The 22948-nt window shown below is 45.4% G+C and overlaps 1 protein-coding gene across 4 annotated transcripts in view; it reads left to right on the top strand.

Moving 5' to 3' along the window:
• Positions 1-22948, top strand: part of SLC20A2 (solute carrier family 20 member 2) — a 79649-nt gene that overhangs the window by 31036 nt on the left and 25665 nt on the right. For 2 of the 4 annotated variants that reach the window (XM_083175542.1, XM_083175516.1), the window contains exons 1-2: positions 942-1094; positions 3559-4146. In XM_083175542.1, the coding sequence (XP_083031668.1) occupies positions 3858-4146 (289 nt within the window). In that variant the 5' untranslated portion in view covers positions 942-1094; positions 3559-3857. Of the gene's footprint in view, positions 1-941; positions 1095-1232; positions 1367-3558; positions 4147-22948 lie in introns of those variants that run through there. The other 2 variants (XM_083175533.1, XM_083175527.1) reach the window with 2 other exon arrangements.

The raw sequence follows: 22948 nt of genomic DNA, 5'->3' as shown, positions 1-22948 counted from the left end.
GGAATTTATGTAGCGTACAGCGAGCCACAGGGGTTATTTACGGGATCCACGCCACCATCTATTACCTTTAGTAAGCGAGCGAAGCGGAGTGAGCCTCCGAGCCCTTAGAACGGTGAGCGAAGTGAGCCCGCAAGGGGGCAATCGCGATTCATGTAGCATCTAACATAACTGGCATAAGCGGTGGCTGCAAAGATAAGGAAGTACCTTTTTTTTTTTTTTTGAATAACTCATTAAGAAATTTCTGACCTAGGAGTGTAATGACAGAATTCCTTATTCGAAAAAGTTTGGGAACTACTGGGATAGGGTGTAGGCGAAAACCAGATTAGGGACATGACCTCAAGATACTGAAGAAAAGGACGTCTGGGATGGTAAAATGAGAGAGGCAGAGTGGGATAGAGGATGGGACAATAAGGCACAACATGATGTCCTGATAATAATATTTAATCCTAGGTGTGAAGTGGGTGGCAAAGTCAAGGGCACGGAGAGGATAGGAAGAGCGGGGAGAGGGCAGGGGAAGAAGCTGGAGGTGGCGAAGAGACAACTGGGAGGAGGTGAGGTGGTCTTGAAATCATGACTGTATGGAGAGGGAACAGGCAGCACCACACGGTCCTCCTGTGCGGCCAGCATGGCAGTGTAAAGTGTATACAGTGTGTATATGGCGAGTGTGCATTATAGTGGGCGTGTGCGTAACAATGGAAGGCGGGGTGTCAGCAGCAAGGACACATACAGACATAGGTGTATGTCAATCACTCGCACGCACCGCACCCTCGGAATAGCAGCAGCACCCCGGTCCCGTTCCCCCCACCCTTCGCCGCTTATGCGCCCGCTAGCGCCAGTGCCACTCACTCATACACACACACACACTGCAGTGCAGACATGATCGGTGAGATCCGTGCGTACATCCCTGCGCATGACGCAACCCACGGCAGTCGCTGACGTCACCTCGCCGGGCGGGCCAATGGTAGAGCTCAGGCTCAGCCCCCTCTCCCGAGTCCCGGCGCTGGCTGGTGTGTGTGGTGGTGTGAGAGAGCAGTACAACAGTCGGCGATCAGCAGCGGCCGCGGGAGTCAGCGTCCGTGTCACTGTGCAGCCAGGTGAGTGCCCGGCCGGCAGGCTGGCCCCTGTCCCAGTGTCTTCAGCGAGGCGTCCCGCTGTGCTGTCAGTAGAGAAGCCGTCCCCCCGGGGCTCCTCGCTTGCTCGTCTGCACGACCGCTGCACGGGGTTCGCAAGTGAGAGCAGCGTGTGCCCGGCTGTGATCACCCCGCCGGGTAACGAGAGAGCGTGGCAGAGGGGCAGGCATGGCGCCGGCCGCTATGGCAGGAAATGGAGCGGGATTGATGGAGAGGAGCCCGGGCAGTGAGCGACTGTAGGTGACAGCAGTGCCCGTATGCCGGGAGCGCACACCACGTACAAAGCCCGCAACCCTTGCGCTGTACCTGAGTATGCCCCCAGTGGTGGGCAGCAGCATGTGGCCCCTTCCCCGGGCATTGGCAGCCTAGGTTCGGGTAGAGCTGGCAGAGGCCAGTACAGAGACATACAGTAGTACATATAGCCAGCCTCTGCCCTAATCCGCTGTGCTGCGGCGTGGAAGGTGGCTGTGCTGCCTTCTCCTTATTTATTAATTACACTCCTCAGTGACAGACCTGCGTGCAGAAAAACTTTCCTCTCTCCTATCCTTAGTAAAATGTCATTGATAAGATTCCGATGACCCTGTCAGGAGAATGCAGCTGGTGGGCGGCTGTTCCTGTCACTAGCTCCCCCCCGCCCTGGCTCTGTCACTGCAGCCCTGCTTACAATTCCAACATGGCAAACTCCAGGGCTCATCTGTTGATTACATTGAATACACTGGAAACCTAGCTTGCTGTATATTCTGCATGCACACACCCTTCCCCTTTTGTTAAATTACTTTTTTATTTATTTATTTAATTGTAGCAGACGATAGCAAGCAGATACATAATGGTCTCACTGAGTCAGACATGTGCAGAATGATGATGTATTTACTCATTGTGCTCCCATCACTGATCCACCCTTTAAAGAATAGCATTTGTAAAACATGAGGTTAATTTTTAGTATTAGTTGGCACAAATTAATTACCAAAAGTATGTAACCTTTCATTGTTCTGACAGCCCTAGCAACTATCAAGCATTTCTACTTTGCATTGGACACTGTATATTATGAAACCGATTCACACTAGTGGATAGCCCTTAATCACTGTTACCCACAATGTATACTGTATTTTGTATCTGAGAATAATTAATAGCTGAGTTGTATTATATTTCCACTTGATATTTAGTCATTGGTTTATTCTTTAAATAATCCCTTTGCAATGTTCTTATTGTGTATTTGGTACTCTTTACCTAGAACGGCGCCCGCGATCAGAATCGCGGGCGTCGGGGGTAAAAAATCGCGGTAATCGCGGGTAAATCGCGGGTACATCAAAATCGGGTACCCGCGATTACCGCGATTTTCCCATAGGGAACAATGTTAAAAAGCCTGATTGACCGCGATTTTACTGTAAAATGCCTCAATGCCCGCGATTTTCCCATAGGAATCAATGTTAAATGGGCTACAGAGCCCAAATAGCCCCAATTAACCCTTAAATGTCCCCCCAATTTTTGTACGCCACCCCACGATCCACGCCAACCCGAAGCGTGGCGAGCGCAGCGAGCCCGCGAGGGGCGGCGGTACGCGTCCGCCGACCTTTTCATGCCCTACTATCCACGTCGGCGTGGAGTTGAGAATAGAATAGTGTGGCGAGCGCAGCGAGCCACCGAGCCCGAAGCGTGGCGAGCGCAGCGAGCCCCGCGAGGGGACGCGGATACCTTCACAGGTAAACGCGTCCCTTCGCGGGCTTCACAGGTGTCCGCGTCGCCACGGACACCTGTGAAGTCCGCGAGGGGACGCGTATAACTGTGAAGGTATCCGCGTCCCCTCGCGGGGCTCGCTGCGCTCGCCACGCTTCGGGCTCGGTGGCTCGCTGCGCTCGCCACACTATTCTATTCTCAACTCCACGCCGACGTGGATAGTAGGGCATGAAAAGGTCGGAGGACGCGTACCGCCGCCCCTCGCGGGCTCGCTGCGCTCGCCACGCTTCGGGTTGGCGTGGATCGTGGGGTGGCGTACAAAAATTTGGGGGACATTTAAGGGTTAATTGGGGCTATTTGGGCTCTGTAGCCCATTTAACATTGATTCCTATGGGAAAATCGCGGGCATTGAGGCATTGAATGCAAAATCGCGGTCAATTAGGCTTTTTAACATTGTTCCCTATGGGAAAATCGCGGTGATCGCGGGCATCGCGTCGCGGCCGTTTATGTGCTGCCCGCGATGTCGCGATCACCGCGATGGGCGCCGTTCTAGGTAAAGAGTACCGTGTATTTGACCAGTAAGTGTTGAATTACAACAATGCTTATGTAACAAAGCCTGGGTTTTATAATCATCGTTTTTCTTTGCTTTTTATGGTTTATTGTCACATGCTAAAGCTAACCTCTAGTGGATTTTTTTCTCTTTTGCTAAAAGGACAGTTAACTGCATATACTTAATTATTCTTCTATTTTCCAGTGTTTTCCAGGGCAGAAGGAAATCAAGCTAACTCATTTGGGAGAAAAATATGGAATGCGTGTTACCGTTCCCAGAGCACACCCACAGGAACTATATTGACAGTACTTTTAAAATCCTCAGTTAGCAGTTGGTTCATTCTCTTGAACACTAGCAATTTCTAGATAGAGCGGATCATTGTTTACATAGCTTTGCTCTGCAGGTTTTTATACTCTGGAGCTTGGTTCTTTTCACTTTTTTTTTTTTTCCCTACAATCTTTTTATTTATTTTTCTGACCGGAAGTAACAAAAAAGCCGCCAAAATGGTTCTGGAGGAGTATATGTGGATGGTTATTGTCGGTTTCATCATAGCTTTTGTCTTGGCATTTTCTGTTGGTGCGAATGATGTGGCAAATTCGTTTGGCACAGCTGTGGGTTCTGGAGTTGTAACTCTGCGGCAGGCCTGTATATTGGCATCCATTTTTGAAACTGCTGGTTCGGTACTACTGGGAGCAAAAGTCGGGGAAACTATACGTAAGGGGATCATTGATGTTAACCTGTACAACAACTCTGTGGATTTGCTGATGGCTGGAGAAGTTAGCGCAATGGTTGGTAAGTAAAATTTTATATTTGATTTCTAAATTGAATATGTAATATTTTTTTAATGTAATGTAGTTTTAAAGCGGTTTTTGCATTAAACCATGAATTCCTAAAACAATGCTTTTCTTATAGAATCAGTATTTCTAAATAAAATAAGTTTGTCATTTTCTAAGTGGAAACCCTACTCTGATTTGTCCTCTTGAGGCACTGCTGGAGTATTTAATTGTGCCCCAGTCAGTGGTATGTCAGCCTATATCAATGGTTGCCAAACGTTTTTGAATCACGGCGCCCTAGAGCAGTGGTTCTCAACCTCGGTCCTCAAGGACCCCTAACAGTGCACATTTTCCAGGCCACCTGGCAGGTGAACAAGTGCACTCATTAGTTACTGACACATTTTAAAAGATCACAGGTGGAGCTAATTATTTCACCTTCGATTGTGTGTGGAGACCTGGTAAACATGCACTGTTGGGGGTCCTTGAGGACTGAGATTGAGAGCCACTACCCTAGAGTATCAGAATTTTTTTCATGGCACGCCTAGGCCATAAGTTTCTTATTAGGAAATGTATAGAAAAAATATATTAAGTGAATTGTGTTTATATGTCATCACTAGTCTCAGTTATGTGGCGAGGTACCAGATTTATTTTGGTCTGTCCACACATTTTATGACTGGAAGCCACAAGCACTGGTTTTAACTATTTCACTGACCATACATAATTTTGCATTGGGCCTGTACCACTAATCCAGGGCACCCCTGTAAAGGTCCTAAGGCCCCCAGGGTGCCACGGCATGCAGTTTGGAAACATCTGGCCTATGTACATGGGTGCGGATCAAAGGGTCAACACTGACAAACAAAAGATAGGAAAAAGTTTGACACAATGTCAACATGGGAGCCCCTATTAGAAAAGAGCGTACCATCGCAGCTTCGGGCCTGGTGCCTCGCTCAACACACTTTGCCGTTCCCATGAAAAAATCCAATAAAAGGAAAACCTTCTGAAAAACTCACGTTGACCGTTTGCCAATGTCAACCACGTGCATGTCAAACTTTTTGGTATCATCCAGATATCTAATAAACATTTATTAAAACATGACTTGTAAACCTTTGATTAACAGTTGAACCAATACTAAAATCATTATCATTTTGATGGTGTGTGTGTATGCATGTGTTTTTTTTTTTTTTCTTCTATCTTTCAATACAACTTCAATCATTTAAAACTGTTATGCTTTACTGCGTAAAAAATATTCTAGCAAGTTTTAGTTCAAATATTTTAAGTTGTGATAAACTGCAAGAGGTCAGACGTTCAACTTAGGTTTAATAGTTGTTGTTTTTAAACTTTACTGTATTGCATGGTTAAGTTTTTGTATTTAAAACAAAATTAACGATGCGTGGTTTGTATTCATATTTCAAATAAAGTTGTGTATACCAGCCATGTTTCCTTTTTAAGAGCGATAAAGTGGGTACAATTCCTTTTATGGCTTTGGATATTTTACATCCCAGCCTTGACCATATATATGTAGTGTTCATCCTAGCACCCACTATCTTTGAAAATCCATGTAGTTCCTCTTCCCTGCCTGTGGTGTCGCTGTCTGCTGTGGTGTTTCTAGCACAGGTCTGGTTTGCATATCAGTGCTGATATACAGACCACACTTTCAGTGATCATTTTACTGTGTTGCTATCATTTTACTGTGTTGCTAGAATCATCATTCTGGATCTACAGTGTTACAGCTACATTCCTGCCAAGGCCACCTCTGCTTTACTGTTTTTCAAACAGAAGAGCGCATGTAAAGGGGGGTGGTAAATTTATATGGTAGGCATGTCCAAACTATGGCCCTCCAGGTGTTGTGAAACTACACATCGCAGCATGCCTTGACATAGTTTTAGCATAACAGCTGGAGGGCCATAGTTTGGACATGCATGTTATAGGGTATATGGACGTTAGGTCGACATTGTTTTTTTTTTTTTTTTTTGAGCCAACGTGTGGACAGGGAGGTATTTCATTCCCTACCATCCACTAGGGTGTAGTGTGAGAATAAAATAGTGTGGCGTGTGTAGCAAGGCACCGTGCTTGAAGCTTGGCGGGCGGTGCACCGATACGGTATCCATGTTGGTGCTCAACATTCAGGTTAAAAAAGGTGAAAAACCCTGTGTCTACCTTTTTGACAACCTTACCAAGGTTGATCTCGGTCCATATTGACTTTCAGTGGTTGACCCAATGTATGTCGACCTTAGTGCTGTCAACCCTATGACCCATACCTGTTTGTAGAATGTTTGTACATATTTGGACGCTTATTGGTGCCATTCATTTGGGTTTTCTACTTTTTTACTTACTACTGCCATTCTGGAGATGGTGCACCATAGAATATAGATTGTCTCTAGCTGAAGGGGATGTAGTGAAAAATACCTGACACATCCCGGAAGTAAGGCTGCTGAGTGAAAGGGGAGGTTAGGGTTAAGCTGCTCAAGGGGTGGATTAGGTATATGGTAAAAAGTATGCAGTTAGTGGATAGATAATATCTAGGTCGACACCTAAAAAGGGTCTACATTAGTGTTCCCGCTAGGCTGTTTTAGCGGGAATGCGCCCTGCCCCATTAGCAGCGCCCTGCTAAATCAGCCTGCATTCTGCCCGCCGGAGTGCCCGGGCCGTCGCTTCGCTGAAGGGGGCTTGCCCGGCCATGGCTACGTCCCGGCAGCTCAGTGACGTACTCATGGCCGGGCAAGCCCCTTCATCGATGCGGCGGCCCGGGCACGCCTCCTGTATTGACGCGGCGGCCGGGCACGCCCCCTAGCGTGACGCGGCAGCCCGGGCACACCCCCTAGCGTGACGCGGCGGCCCGGGCACGCCCCCTGCGGTGACGCGGCAGCCCGGGCACGCCCCCCGCCGTGACGTCGGCGTGCCCGGTCCGCCAAACCAGCGCCCTGCCCCCCATAATTCCTAGGGGGAACACTATACATACCTTAGGTCAATATAAACAAGTTTTCCATTATTTTTTTTTTTTCGTCTATGTAATCGTACGTCGAAATGGAAACCGCGCATAGTCCTGATTTTTTTCCATGATTTGCGCACAAAGCTGTTAAACCCGTCTAATGTAGTGTTCCCTCTAGAAATGAGGGCAGGCAGGGCGCCGCTGCACGGGGGCAGTGCAAGGGGGCGGACCGGGCCCGCCGACGTCACAATTGTGGGCGTGCCCGGGCCGCAACGTGACGAAAAGGGGTGGGCCCGGCCGGCGCCGTCACTAATGGAGGCGGGCCCGGCACCGCCGAAGTTACCGTGCTGCCGGGGAAGCGCTGGGAATCGCCGTCTAAGGCGGCACTGCGCTTCCCCGTGCACACAACCAGGGCTGGCACCACGCTGTTTTAGCGGGGCGCTGCTAGCAGGGTGCATTTTGCCCTGTAAAAATCGGCCAGGGCGCAGCGCCCCGCTAAAACAGCCTAGCGGGAACACTATAATGTTGCCGTCCAAACTATGGAAAAATGTGTGTGCCATGGGTGTCTATTGGAGAAACGATTGAATAGCTCCAATAGACGCAAATTCTTTTTTACAGCCAGCAGGTGGCATACGCCACAATTGAATTGCCCTAATTATTTTCCAATTTTTTTTTAAATATTTTTTTTGTAGCAGAACAGAAATCTGTATCTGGACAAACTATGGTTATGCTTAGGCAGTAAATGCTCCCATGATCAGGGTCCCTTCAGGTCTATTTATTTTGTTTACCTACTATCCAGCCTTTCACTTCAACAAAATAATATTCCCTTTTTCACAGGCTATTGTATTATATAATGTTTCACAGAATAAAAAGAAAATACAGGTGCACATGCTCAGTGATTGCGAAACCCCCCCAAGTAGTGCGTCACTTACAAAAATAGGGGTCCTACTGGACATTTTCTGAGTCCCAAAGCAATAAAGCCTCTCCCCTTCCCCCCAGTATGGTAAATAGACTCCTCTCCCCCACATGGCATATACCCTGAGCCGAGGGCCAGCCTGAGCCTATTTTTTGTTTGGTAAGTAACATAGATTTGGGCACCCCTCACTGTGGCTATTGTGAATCGGGGGTGTGGGGGGGATGGAAACACTCTTAAAACAAAGAGTTGTAGAATATTTCAAAACCAGCAATTTACAGGACCCTAAACATGGGTTTACTGGGGAAGATCATGTCAAACAAATCTTGGGTGACTAAAGTAATAGATCAAGGTGGGCCTGTAGATGTAGCTTTTATATAGACTTTAGTAAGGCTTTTAACACTGTCCCACATCGCAGACTGTTAAACTTGAAAGCTTGGGATTGGATACAAAGATGGTTGAATGGATAAGATCTTGGTTGCAGGACAGAAAACAGAGTTGTAGTAAACAGAGTACAGTCACAGGAGGGAATGGTTACAAGTGGAGTACCCCAGGGATCTGTACTTGGACCGGTGCTTTTTAATATCTTTATTGCTGATATTGCAAATGGAATTGAGGGTAAAATGTGCCTTTTTGCAGATTACACGAAGGTATGCAACAGGGTAGACACACCAGCAGGGGTAAAACAAATGATTGATGATCTAGTTAGGTTAGAGGAATGGTCAAGAGCATGGCAACTACAGTTTAATGCCAAAAGATGCAAAATCATGCACTTGGGTCTCAAAAATCAAAAGACTTAATGTAGTATAAATGGCACTATAATGGAAACTACTGAGGAGGAGAGTTATCTAGGCGACTTAAAGGCAGGCAGATACGCAATGTAACAAAGCAATAAAGAAGGCAAGTCAGATGCTTGGTTGCATAGGGAGAGGAATCAGCAGTAGATTCTGCATGCAAATATCGCTAACATGGACAATGCCTCATCTGCAAGTCTGTAGGTATTTGCATACATCATGTAATGTGTAGCCAGGTTTTGAAAATCTCAGTTGATGAGTGTTTGAGCAGGTAACCAGGTGGAGTGGAAGAGCAGATGTGATAGGAGTAAGTACGAACAGAAATGAGAAATTGTAGGAAGCGTCATCGAGTGCTTTTTATGCAGGGGTTGTTTTAACTGGATTCTACAGGAGATGGTGAGCCATTGAAGTATGATGCATAGGGTTTATGAAAGAAAAATGAGAGGAGCAGAGCATTAATCATAGTGGAAGATTGGCAAGGTTAGGGGGAGGCTAGAGAGTAAGTGGCCACTGTAGTGGAAATGTGAGATGAAGGATTTGATCAGATTCATATTAAAGAAAAAGCACTGGCTAACAGCACTTCAGCTGAAGAAGTAGGGGTGTTGTGCAAGCCGTGGCAGGCACTGTGCAGCCAGTGCCAGCAACATGGTAGGGAGGAATGTGGGAAACCTGACTATCCGGCAGCCACCCTATATGGAAATGGTTACCAATGCACTCCTAGGCCAAAGATTTCTATTGAGAAACTCATCCTTCCATCCTTAAATTTAGCTATGTGGTGGCATTTCCCTTACACCACTTTTACACCAAAACTGCCGGGTCGCACCCGGGTTTTTGGATCCGGATGCGACACGGCAGTTGTTCCCTTTTACACCAGTGTCACCCAGCATGATGCCGGTGAATTCGGGCCCTGAGCCAGCACTCTGAGATGACACCATCTCCAAGCACCGGGAAACCCGTCGACACCCTCGCAAAGATGACCGACACGCTGGGGGCATGCCTAGCACCCAGGTAAGCTGCTGGGCTGCCCCCAGCCTCCGTCCATGAGGTGACTGGATGCCGCACACAGGCATCCATTCACCTCTGCTGCTGTCTGCATAGTACCGCAGACAGCTGCGGAGGCTGTACGCAGCCCCTGCCCAACCTCCGGACTGATCTCGAGGCGCTGCGGTCCGGAGGTTGGGGCTCCCTGATTGGAGGAAATGGGTCCCTGGGTCGGATGACCCGGGTTACCCATTTACACGGCCCCTGACTCCGGGTGAGCCCCGTGTCTGACCCTGAACATTTGCTGGGTCGGACACCAAGGTCTGGCCCGGACTGGAGCGGCAATAATCCGGGTCGCGGCTCTGGTGTAAAAGGGGTATTATTTGCTCACAAATTTTATGAATGGCAGCCACTAGAACTGCTTTTGTGCTTTTGCCCGACCAGCCATCTACTGGCGGAGCTAGCTGCCCTTCCCTCAGACTTTAGCAATCATCTTTGCCGAGCTGACATGGGTGGTAGGAAGCAGTGGCATTAATTCTACAGGTGGTAGCTTGAACCCATGAGACAGTACACAGCCAGCGGCCAGACACAGAGGGTACCAATTCCTGACCGCACCTTCGCTACTCCTTAACCCTTTCAGTGCCAAGTGAATTTGTCAAAATTGGTGGGAAAATTGCCAATTTTCAGCAGATATTTTGTGGATCTCACAGATGTTGGCACTCAAAGGGTTACCGCTCACCTCCACTCCATTCATAAGTACTGTAGATACTTCAAATTGAGAGGAGGGGTTACTCGGAAATGAAAAGCCTAATCAAGGGGTATGGGAGTGAAAAAGGTTTGGGAACCGCTGGCATAGACCTAACATTATTTTTATTGGTACTAGAACATCAACCTTTGAAACAACTGCAAGCGCCATGAGGCTCCCCAAATTGCCTTTATATGTGTGTGTGTGCGTAATATACAATATTTGACAGTCTGCATGAGCTTGGTTTTATGTATATGACTGTATACATGCATGTGACTATTACCCATGGTTGCCTACCTGACCCTCTCCTTCAGGGAGAAAATTCTCTGTTCCTGGACTTCCCTGGTAATGTAGGATTGCCATCACCTCTGGCAGGGCTTGACAAATTTAAAAAAAAATCTAGGAGCCAGGATGAAAGTGTAGGAGCCAGACAAACTAAAAATAGGGGCAGTGCATACAACGCAATGCCTATTACACATGTCACACACCCATTATGTTATTCAACATGCCATAATGCTCATTACATGTTATGCCACACACTGTAATGCCCATTAACATTCCACAAAACGGCATGCCCATTACACATTAAGGCACACGGTACTTGTTTCCTAGCACGGCGCCACCGATTTTTATTGTATGCAATTGGGTTGCAAAAGTCGGGTCAATCGCATCGCATGCAACCAAATTGCATGCAATGCGATTGACCCGACCGACCCGATTTTTTTTGTTTTTTTGGAACCAATGTTAAATGGTCCCTGAGACCCGATTTTAAATTGGCCCCAATGTTAAATGCCCCCCCAATGTTAACTCCACGCCACGATGAAGCGCGAGGGGCGGCGGTACGCGTCCTCCGACCTTTTCATACCCCCACTATCCCAGTCGGCGTGGAGTTGATTTTATATAGTGTGGCGAGCCCCGCAAGGGGACGCGTAATACCTGTGAACTAATGCGCGTCCCCTCGCGGGGCTCGCCACACTATATAAAATCAACTCCAAGCCGACGTGGATAGTGGGGGTATGAAACTGACGAATACCGCCGCCCCTCGCTTCGGGTTGGCGTTCCTCATGGGGTAGCGTTAACAATAGGGGGGCATTTGACATACAAATTACCCATCAGGGTGGGTATGCAATCAAAAATTGGGTATGGGGGGCCATTTAACATTGGTTCCTATGTAAAATCGGGTCCATCGCATTAGTCCATTGTATGCCATTATAATGGCATACAATGGACCCGATTTTACATAGGAATTTAACATTACATACAATGCTTACAATGTGAAATCGGGTCGGTCGCATCGCATGCATGCGATGAACACTATTTTACATTTGTCGGGAAACCTCAAAAAACGCCCGAAATCGGGTCGGTCGGGTCCCATCGCATACCTTAAGTTAAGGTATGCGATGGGACCCGATGGGCACCGTGCTAGGAAACAAGTACCAGCCACACTGTAAAGCCCATTACATATAATACCACATGCTGTAATGCTTAGTACATATTATGTCACATAAGTGCAGCTTACCTACATGCTTGTTGCCAGGGGTCAAAATGCCCTTTGCCAGGGATAGCAGGCAGGTGGAGCTCACATGGCCTGGCGGAGGGGGGCTGTCACAGAGCTCCTGCAACAACGCGGAAGGGGGACGGAGAAGGAGCTCCGGTCCACGGGGGAGGGAATTGGGGCCGATCACGGAGCTCCAGCAGCTGGGTGTAAGGGAACGTAACTCCGGCGGCCGGACAGGGACGGAGCTGCTGGTGGTAAGCAGTCTCTCCCTGATGGGAACCACGGCCGCTGCACTTAAACATTTAGACACGGGCAGCTGGGAGAGTGCATCTTCTTATACCAGCCTGTGCCTGGCAGGAGCCGCGCTGCAGCTTTCCTGACAGAAGCGGGAGATGGGTCGTCGGGATGCCAACGACAAGATTCTGCTTCCTCCCTCCCTGCAAAATATCTGGTCGCCAGGAAGCAGAATCTGGCCCCCCGGTATTTGTCGAACCCTGACCTGTGGGGAGCTAGGTGATTGATTAAGAAAGGTGTTTCACCACAGGTGATGGCAATCATACATTACCAGGGAAGTCCAGGAACAGAGCATTTTCTCAATGAAGGAAAGGGACAGGTAGGCAACCATGCTATTACCAGTACAGGAGGGCAGAGAGGGCTATTAAGCAAGGTCAATTTGAGTTTTGTCTGTGTAGAGGTCATTTTGGATCCCAAAGGAGTTAATGAGTTTTCTAGGGGTGGCATTGAGGGTGCCAGGGACAGATCCTTGTGGGATTCTGACAAGTATAGGGAGGGGTGGAAGACCTTCAAATAGAACAGGGTGGCCATACTGTGAATACTAAGGGGCTACAGGACCTATCCTATTGTGCAGTTTGTACACATTAAAGCTTATTATGCATTGTAATAAAAAATGCTAATAAAAAACCTCTTTAGGTTTATGTTTTAGGGACATGCAGTTTAAATTACCTAGTACCTAATAAAAAGAAATTTAAAATACATTTAAAACCGGACTGTTTCATGTGTACAGTAATTTTATTGCATTTAATTTACTTGCTTCAGAAACATCATAAATGCAGATTTTTTTTATGCCGGTGTGTACTTAGCATATATTTAAACTAACCCTACGTACTTAAACTAGTTCTTAATTAATTCTCAAAAGTTTCTTGAAAGTAAATGGTTGCTTAAAAAAAAAAAACAGGGACCTCCATTTTTTTTCTTAATGTTAGGCGTACTAGAATAACAGAGCAACAGTCAATGTGGAAAAGTCTGCGAGGAAAAAAAATACTGTGTGGGATGGCCACTTTCAAGAAGCATGCCTGAAGGTATAAATGTTTTTAGGAGCGTCTGAATAGTCTAGTTTTAAAATCTATGGAATTTGTTATGGTTCACACACAAAAAAGAAAGGTTGCCACCGCTGCTGATGTGGTCTAGATCAATGAAAAGAAAACAGATGAAATTTTATTATGTCTCTTGCTTAACAGAATGTGTTTTTTTATTTTATTTTTTATACTGTATTTAAAAATACAATTCAAAGTTTAAATATATGTAGATTAATAGAGTATATCTTGCCATTGATCAGGGCAACTTTTAACCCTTTGACTGCTAAGTGAATTTGTCGAAGGACAAGTCAGACCTGGTTTCCCTTGAACTCCTCCAAAAGCTCCCGGGAGTGCTTACATCTGACTGGGCACTTGATGTGCCATTTTATTTGCAGGGAGCTGCCAGGAGAGTTCAAGGGAATAAAAAGCACCCATGATGTGCCGCTAATGGGTCTGATTCCTATGTGATGCAGTTGACCACCAACTCGGTCCCGATGCGCATCGGATCCGATCAGGCATCAAACAGCTGAGATTTGGCCACTTTCCTCCCGATTCTGAGCCGGATGCGTTGGAATATGGTGAAAAAAGGCAAAATTGGATGGGGGTTTTAGTGTATCCATTTCTATTTACTGTGATAGAGCACTGTAGTATCCAGAAGAGTACCTACAGTCCTCTTACTGTAGCCTCCCAATACGCTAACCCAGAGGGGAGGTACCTCATATTAGTTGGAAGATACTGAGTTTACAATGGTTTCCTGTTATGCCCACAATTCCAAACAGATTCTCTCTTGTAGGAAATGATGTACTGTTATCCATAAAACATGCTAAGGGTGCAATTATGCTCCTCTGTGACTTTAATTTGGTACTAGACCCCACTATGGACCGGTCTCGCTCTACAGTCTCCAGATCGAATCCCCCCCCTGGACCATTCCCTTAGATTTCTAGATGTTAGGCGAACATGACGTATATGACTCCTGGCGGACTAGACACCCAACAGTTCGAAACTATTCATTCTACTCCCATGCCCACAAATCTTACCCTAGGATAGATTTAGTACTAACAGACAAGGATGCTAACGTCCATTTCTTCTACGATCCCATGGCAGCCTTCACATTGGGATTTCATCCCTCCTCCTTGTAATTAGACAGGTTACTTTTTTCCCAGGGACCTCCCCTTCCTGTATAAATCCCTGCTCCTCCCAGACCCTGGTGTCTTTTTTTCCTGTCTCCTTGTGTAGTTAGAGGCAGGAGAGGTTACTTTTATTTTCTGGGCTCACTTCATAGATTCAGGGATCACTTTGGGGAAGAGCAGCATGGAAGCATGTCTCTTTTTAGAGTACTGTTCATATAATCTATACGGGAGCAGGGTTTCTGCAAGTCTCCTTAAAGAAAATTAAAATGTACCTGGCGGCTGCAGGACGCGGCGTTCTGTTAGCTGTAGCGTGTGTATGGACTACACGGACCAGGGTACATAGCGCCGGAAGTTACTTCCGTCCGGCGCGAGGCATCAGAGCTAGGACGGTGACGCACTTACGCTGCATCGGGACTACAGCCTCCAGAATGCATTGCGCGCAATGCATTTCCGGCGTCGGCACGCTCCAGGCGCGCTCTGCAGAGTTTAAAAGCCACTAGGGAGATGGGCAAAACGGAGGAGTTGCAGTTCTGTGGCAGTTGGTCCTTTGACAGTCTGGCTAAGGTAGGATGGATTCCTTACAAGCATGTATGAAGTATTCTTGTGTGAACATACCTTATGAGGTTTTATGTTCATACAGGTTCTTTGCATTATGGATCTGCCTTCCCCCACTAGAGAGGAGAGTGCCCCTGTGAGGTGAGCCCTGGTTATTTCTGTTATAAGAGAATAGGATTATTTATAGCATAGTGACAGGCTTTCTTTACTCCATAGTGTGCCGGAGGCTGATGTACAAACTGGAGCTAGAAAGAAGACCGTTTAAAAAGCATAGACAGATATGCTGCATGAATTGTGACAAGAAGTTTGAATTTGTACAAGGCAAAACACTATGTGAACAGTGTGAAGTACAGCCTAAGGAGGATACTAGAGCAAGCAGTGATAGTCATGCTAAAATGCTGACTGGATGAAACAGTCCTTTGTTTCAAAAGAGGAATATATGGAACAGCAGGGGTCTAAGAGGTCTAGAGACCAGGCAGGACTTTATATCATGATGCTAATTCCTCTGATGACTCAGGAGATAGGTTTCCTCTGATGAGCCTGGCAAATTAAGGAAGACACTAGAACATTTAATTTTGATACAGTTGAGGTCATCTTGAAGAATATATATAAGACCATTAATTATAAAGATCCAGTGGAGGGTGCGGATGTATTGTTTAAAGATAGATCTAAGAAAAGTAGGTCTTTTCCTGTGCACCGTGTTATTAAAGACGTTATTAATAAGGAATGGACAAATGTGGAGAAGAAACAGGGTAAACTGTTCCGAGTGGATCGGATGTATCCCATTAAAGATGATGAGTTTGTTAAATGGTGTTGCTTACCAAGAATAGATGCAGCTGTGGTGGAAGTAACATCATGTACCACCTTGCCTTTGGAGGACGGGGCCTCCTTTAAGGATCCAATGGATCGGAGAATGGAGAATTCCCTAAGGAAATTACATTTCTCCACAGCAGTATCTTTGAAAGCTGGAGTATCAATGGCGTCAGTATCTAGCGCTCTAAGAATGTGGTGCACTACACTTCATAATGATATCGAGGAAAAGATCTCCAGACAATATATGTTGAAAAACTTAGAGATTATTCAAAAATCGGTTGAGTTTTTATGTGAGGCCTCATTGGACTTCAACGTTTGCAGCCAGAGCAATGTCAGCAGGAGTAGCCACAAGAAGAGCGCTGTGGCTAAGGCCTTGGTCCACTGACTCTAATTCAAAGAACCAATTGGTGTTGTTACCATTTGAAGGAGCCTTTTTATTTGGAACCAAATTAGATGCTGTTATACATAGACTTACTGGAGGCAAATTCCTGAAGTTACCCCAGGATAAAAAGAATCGCTTTCAATATCCTACAAGTTCCAGACAAGCATTCAGAGAAGCGAAGTCATATAAGCCCGGCAGGCCATATAATCAAAGAGGGACATTTGCCTCCTCGCGTCAGTCCTTTCGACAGAACTTCAGAAGAAGTTGTAGACAATGACGCTCAGCCATTTCCCCCAGTAGGAGCCCGTCTATTGCAGTTTTCCACAATATGGGGAATTCAGTTCAGGATGCATGGGTACAGAACATAATAGCCCAGGGTTATCTGCTGGAGTTTGTTCAAATACCTATCAGACTATTTCAGGGAGTCAAGAAATCCAAAGTCGATAGTAGAAAGCAGAGAGCTGAAGAAGATCATAGTCAATCTACTACTAATCAAGGCAATAGAACCTGTTCCATTAAATCAAAGGATGGAGGGGTTTTATTCCAATCTTTTTCTGGTGAGAGAGTACGGGTGGCTTCAGGACCTATAATAGACCTGAGGCGTCTGAATCAGTTTCTGGAAGTAAGAAAGTTTTGCATGGAAACTATGAAAACAATTACAGCAGGAATAAGAAGGGGAGACTTTATGGTGTCTCTGGACTTGAAAGACGCCTATTATCATGTTCCAATTCACCACAAGCAGAGAATACTTATCAGGTTTTCAGTAAAGGGAAAACACTACCAATTCACGTGCCTGCCTTTCGGGTTAGCCTCATCCCCGAGAGTATTCACAAAGGTATTGATAACAGTTATAGCGAATCTCAGGAAAAAGGGGATTCTTTTATGGCCTTATCTGGACGATATTCTCATAGCGGCCTCATCCAAGCAGACTCTGAAAGAACATCTCCAGATAGTAATGGAATATCTGCAGTCTCACAGTTGGTTGGTGAATCTAGAAAAGAGCCAGTTAAAGCCAACACACAGAATAAGGTTTCTTGGAGTGATGATAGACTCTATGAAGTTCAACATTTCACTGTCAGAGGAGAGATGTATGAAGATAAAAGACCTAGCCATCTCATTGTCAAGAAGAAAGGTGGTGATTTCTGAGAGATTGGGTGAATCTTTTCGGACAATACTTCAGTCGTGGAATACCTAAATCATCAGGGGGGCACGAAGAGCAAGTCCCTCATGACGGTAGTCTCGAGGATACTATCATGGGCAGAAGAGTCTGAATTCCCTAACAGCCATATTCATGCCAGGGAAACAGAATATTCTGGCAGATTTCCTCAGTCGCAATCAAATCCTTCCAGGCGAGTGGGAATTGAATGGAGAAGTCTTCAGGGAACTGACCAGTCGTTTTGGGGTTCCAGAAGTAGACCTTACGGCAACACACTTTAACAAAAAGGTAGAGAAATTCTTCTCCCGATATTATCTTCCCCAGTCTTCAGCCGCAGATGCCTTCTCAGTCCAATAGACATTTCATCTAGGGTATGTGTTCCCTCCAGTCCCACTAATTTACAAAGTCTTGAAGAAGATAATAGAAGATCAAGTAGAAGTAATAATAATTCTTCCCTTTTGGCCTCGAAGAGCTTGGTTTACAACCGTTCAGAGATTAGCCGTTCAAGGTCCTTGGACCCTACCAATAATACCGAATCTATTGAAGCAGGATCAAGTATTACATCAAGACCCAGCTACACTAGCTTTGACGGCCTGGAGATTGAGAGGAACTCCTTGAAACAAAAGGGTCTTTCCGATCAAGTAGTTGCTATTTTACTACAAGCAAGAAAGAAAGTCTCTTCAGTAATTTACTACAGAGTTTGGCGCACCTTTATCAATTGGAGGGGAATATCACAATCCATACGTGAGATATCAACAGCAGAGGTGTTACAGTTTCTTTGTAAGGGGTTCTCCGATGGTCTGGCCAATTCTACATTGAAGGTGCAGATTTCAGCCTTAAGCGTTCTGTTAGAAAGGAAACTCGCAGAAGAACAACTGATAATAAGATTCTGTAATGCAATCAAGAGATTGAGACCTCCAATTAGATCATTAGTAGCTTCATGGGATTTGAATTTAGTCTTGACAGCCTTGATGAAATCCCCCTTTGAGCCTTTGTCAGAGACTTCGCTAAAGTATTTAACCTGGAAGACAGTGTTTTTAGTTGCCATAACATCGGCAAGAAGAGTCAGTGAATTACAAGCCCTTTGGGCTGAAGAACCCTACTTGAAAATACTTCCAGGGAGAATAGATTTGAGAACAAATCCACATTTCGTTCCCAAAGTCATTTCTGAATTTCGCCTCAATCAAGAGATTTTGTTACCCTCATTTTATTCTGATCCAAAAGATGAAGAGGAAGAATCGTTACACAAGTTGGATGTGGTAAGAGGTATTAACATTTATCTACAGAGGATGGAAGAGGTCAGAATATCGAGGAGCCTATTCAACATTCCAGAAGGGGCTAGAAAAGGACTTACACCTACCAAGCAGACCATTGCAAGGTGGTTAAGAGAAGTTATATCGTTTACGTATAAATTGGAAGGAAGAGAAGTTCCGGCAATCGTTACGGCACACTCCTCTAGGGTGACTGTAACGTCTTGGGCCTTGAAGGCGAAGGCATCAATCAAGGAGCTGTGTGATGCTGCCACTTGGTCCTCAATTCATACCTTTTCAAGGCATTATGAGCTAGATGTATCCAGAACCCAGTTTGGGGGTCAAGTTCTGCAGAGTGTGTTTGAGAATTAAATCTTACAGAGCATGCATTTGTGTCCCTCCCTTTCTATTATGGCTTTGGTATTTCCCAATGTGAAGGCTGCCATGGGATCGTAGAAGAAAATGTCGGATTATACTCGCCGATAATTCCTTTTCTTCTTAGAGACCATGGCAGCCATTATTTGCCCTCCCTTTGTGTTCTTTTTTCCCCAGGAATATGGAAGGAGACACTCGAAAAGACACCAGGGTCTGGGAGGAGCAGGGATTTATACAGGAAGGTGAGGTCCCTGGGAAAAAAGTAACCTGTCTAATTACAAGGAGGAGGGATGAAATCCCAATGTGAAGGCTGCCATGGTCTCTAAGAAGAAAAGTAATTAACGGTGAGTATAATCCGACATTTTATCAAAGGTTGAGATACTACAGATGTCCTGGTCTGACCATTCCCCTATATGGGTTGTTTGGGACTTAGGTGCTCGCAGGGTTGCTCCAATCCTGTGGAGATTTGGAAGCCACATTGTCTCAGCCAGAGGCTTGTGAAACAATCTACTCCTCCCTGTCATTAATCGTAGAATCCAATCGCCCTGGGGAGATGACCATCTTTAACCACTGGTGTTCCGTTAAGGCGGCAGGGTTCAGCTATTCAAACTGCGGCTAGACTTAAAAAAAAAAGCTTGCCTGCACGCCTCTGCCATGGATGAACAGGAGGCGGCTAGACTAGAATAAGAATAATAAATCCCTTTTCCAACTCCTTTATAAAAGCAAGAGAGAAGGTTAATTATTTCTCTTTACAAGAAGTGCAACGTAACTTGTCCCGCCTCAACTAGATGTTTTATGTGTTTGGGAAAAAGGCAGGTGGCCTGCTGGCCAGAAAATTGAGGGGGCATTGAGCAGCTTCATTTCTTGTATAACTCTCAGGGAGCCAAGGTGTCCGATTCTTATGACATAGCAAATACCCGCGTGGGGTATTATTCGCAGTTATATAATCTCAATTCTGATATTAATACGACCCAAGCCATTGATTCGGACTTCATTGACTTTTTGAACAGCATTTCTTTACCAAGGCTGGACGCCGAGACCCATCTGAGCCTATGCTCCCTATGGGGTCTTAATGAAGTAGAAGCCACCATCGATGCTTTACTGCATGATAAAGCCCCGGGCCCAGATGGTTACCCCACTAATTTTTATAAATTCTATAAAAAAGACCTTGCCCCTATCCTATTAAATGTTTTCAATGAGGCTTCGGAGTCCGGACATTTCCTGAAGGAAATGTTGAAAGCTCAAATCTTTGCACTCCCCAAACAGGTAAAAACCCACCACGGTTCAAAATTTTCATCCAATTGCCCTATTAAACACTGATATTAAACTTTTCGCCAAACTAATTGCTAATCGCCTTTCTCCTCTTCTCCCTTCCCTTATAGCTGTGGACCAGGTTGGCTTTGTCCCAGGTAGACAGGCCCCAGACCACACCCATACAGTTTTCAATATATTAGAATATTGTGAATATTAGAAAGAACCGCTATTAATTCTATCATTGGATGCTGAAAAGTCGTTTGACAGACTACATTGGGGATACTTAAAGATGGTGTTTTGCCGGTTGGTTTTTAGACTCCATTTTGCCCTGTACTCGGTACCTTCGGCGAGGATCTTTGTGGATGGTTGTCTCTCCTCAGGGTTTGATATCACCAATGGTATTAGACAGGGGTGCCCTTTATCCCCCCTTGTTTTCGCATTAGCTATTAAGCCTCTGTCTGAGAAGATTAGATCTACAGAGCACTTGAGAGGCCCTATTAAAGGTGACTCATCCCACATAATCAGTCTCTTTGCGAATTACAGCCTTTAAGTATACTAAACTACATACACAAATTTTCTAATATTTACTTTTACAAACTAAATACACTTAAAATAGAAGACCTTCCCATTAACATAACAGTTAAGCTTCTTAAGGCCTATTATAGATCTGCTTGCCAGACTAAATCTATTAATTACTTGGGGGTCCATGTATCTAGGGACTGCGATGTATTTGACTGTAATTTTAAACCATTATTGTGTTCTTTTGAGAAACTAAAAGATGACTGACTACTACACGAGATTTATTGATTAGGCTGCATCGCAGCTTCCAAAATAATATTTTTTACCAAAACTTATGTATCTCTTCCGAGCTATACCAAGAATTGCACCTAAAATTCTTAGTTCTAGATTTAATTTATTATTTTCTCACTATATCTGGAAAGGAGTTACTCACATTGCCTGACACTCGTGTCTTACCTAAACAATGTGGAGGGGTGGCTTACCCTGACCTTGAAAAGTACCACTCTCCATGTTTGATTAGTCACGCCAGAGACTGGTTTGCTCCTTATTCTCCTAAACCCTGGGTCCTCATGGAATGCTCTTCTTTAATTTTTTTTTTTTTTGTATTGCTGATTTTCACCTTACTGACTTGCTCTGGCTTCCTTGTCAGGCAAAGCCCGGTTGGGCCCAGGAGCTGCTATTAGGGCCACATTCACTAAATGGCATAAATTGACTTTAGATGATGCCGACATATTACTCCCTGGTCCGGATCTGTCTCTATCTTCCATTGCCTCCCTTATACCAGACTTTCGATTGGACTCCTGGCATTCCCGAGGTCTGACTCACTTGAAGGATCTTTTTTTCAGGTGGTTTAGCATCCTTTCCAGATTTGCAGTCTAAATATAGTATTCCTAAGCAGGATTTTTACTAATATCTTCAACTACATCACTGGCTCCACAGATATTTAAAAAAATACTACGGCCTTCCCTGCCTTTCAATGAATATTTATATTCCTGGTTATCTTTGCCGTATCATAGAGGTGGGATTTCGAAATAGTACCAGTATGACTTTCTCAAATCTAAAAAGGGGAAATTACTGGCCCATGTTAGGTGGGAAAATGATATGTATGTGACACTCTCTGGAGATATATAGGATTCTATATCCCTTTGTGGCTTCAAAATGTCTAAATGCCTAGCCCATGCAGAGATATTCTATAAACTATGCTAGAGGGCGTATTTCACCCCCTGACGGCTGCATAGCATTTGGCCTTCGGTTTCCCAATGTTGCTGGAGGAAGTGTGGTGGTATTGGCTTTATTTTCCATGTATTCTGGGAATGTCCCTGCTTGCAGCCGTTTTGGTCTGAGATATTCTCTAATTAGGGAGGTGTTGGGAGTTACGATCCTACTGACCCTTTTAGTTGCGTTATTCCATCATGCAACAAGTATACAGTACATGGGGAAGATAGATATATTCTTGGCCATATTCTAATCGCCTCAAATATGGAAGTCTGACACAATCCCGTGTCTCCACCCCATTCTTGATAAGGTACACAAACATTTCTTAGAAGAAACGGCTCAATTCACCTGAGGTGGTTTAAATGGTCCAAGTACCAAGAGAGACAAGGTATACCAGTTCTCCCTCATGATCCAGTTGGCGTTGTTACTTAATTCTCCTAGTTCGGTTATTGATTAGTGATTCCCTCCTGGCAGTCCATTATAATTCTGTTTATCACTGGTGGTTATCTCCATGCAAATTCTCTTAATCTGTTCTAGAGGTAAATGTGTTAGGAACAAAAAGGAAGGGGACACAGGGGCCAGTTTGTCCAGGTGCTCTTCTATTATGTATCCCCTTTTCTATACAGGTTTGTAGAGGGAAAATAGCAGGAGGATGTCGGGAACCCGGCTGTCTGTGTTTTGACAGTCGAGATCCCGACGTCTGGTAAATGCCTGTTGGGGTCCCGACAGCATAAACATCCCCTCACATTTGTCCACACAGGAAAAAAAAGCAGGCAATTACAGGGCTACACCTGGTGTTTCCATGGTCTTCTACATTCACCCCCTGTCTGCCCATCCTGGAGCGTACGCCCCAGTAACTGTGAAACTTGCCAAAAGAGTTTTATTTGGAAAGCGAAGAAAATTCAAATGATTTTTCTTCTTGTGGTCACATCTGAGCGGATTTGTATGCGAGCACACTTGCTTGCGTGCAAGTGAAGGAGTTCGGGAGGGGAGTGG

This window comes from Crinia signifera, chromosome 1, assembly GCF_055691185.1.
Source record: "Crinia signifera chromosome 1, ASM5569118v1, whole genome shotgun sequence".
In the NCBI taxonomy this organism is placed as follows: domain Eukaryota; kingdom Metazoa; phylum Chordata; class Amphibia; order Anura; family Myobatrachidae; genus Crinia; species Crinia signifera.
This window is presented reverse-complemented; position numbering and strand designations above follow the sequence as displayed.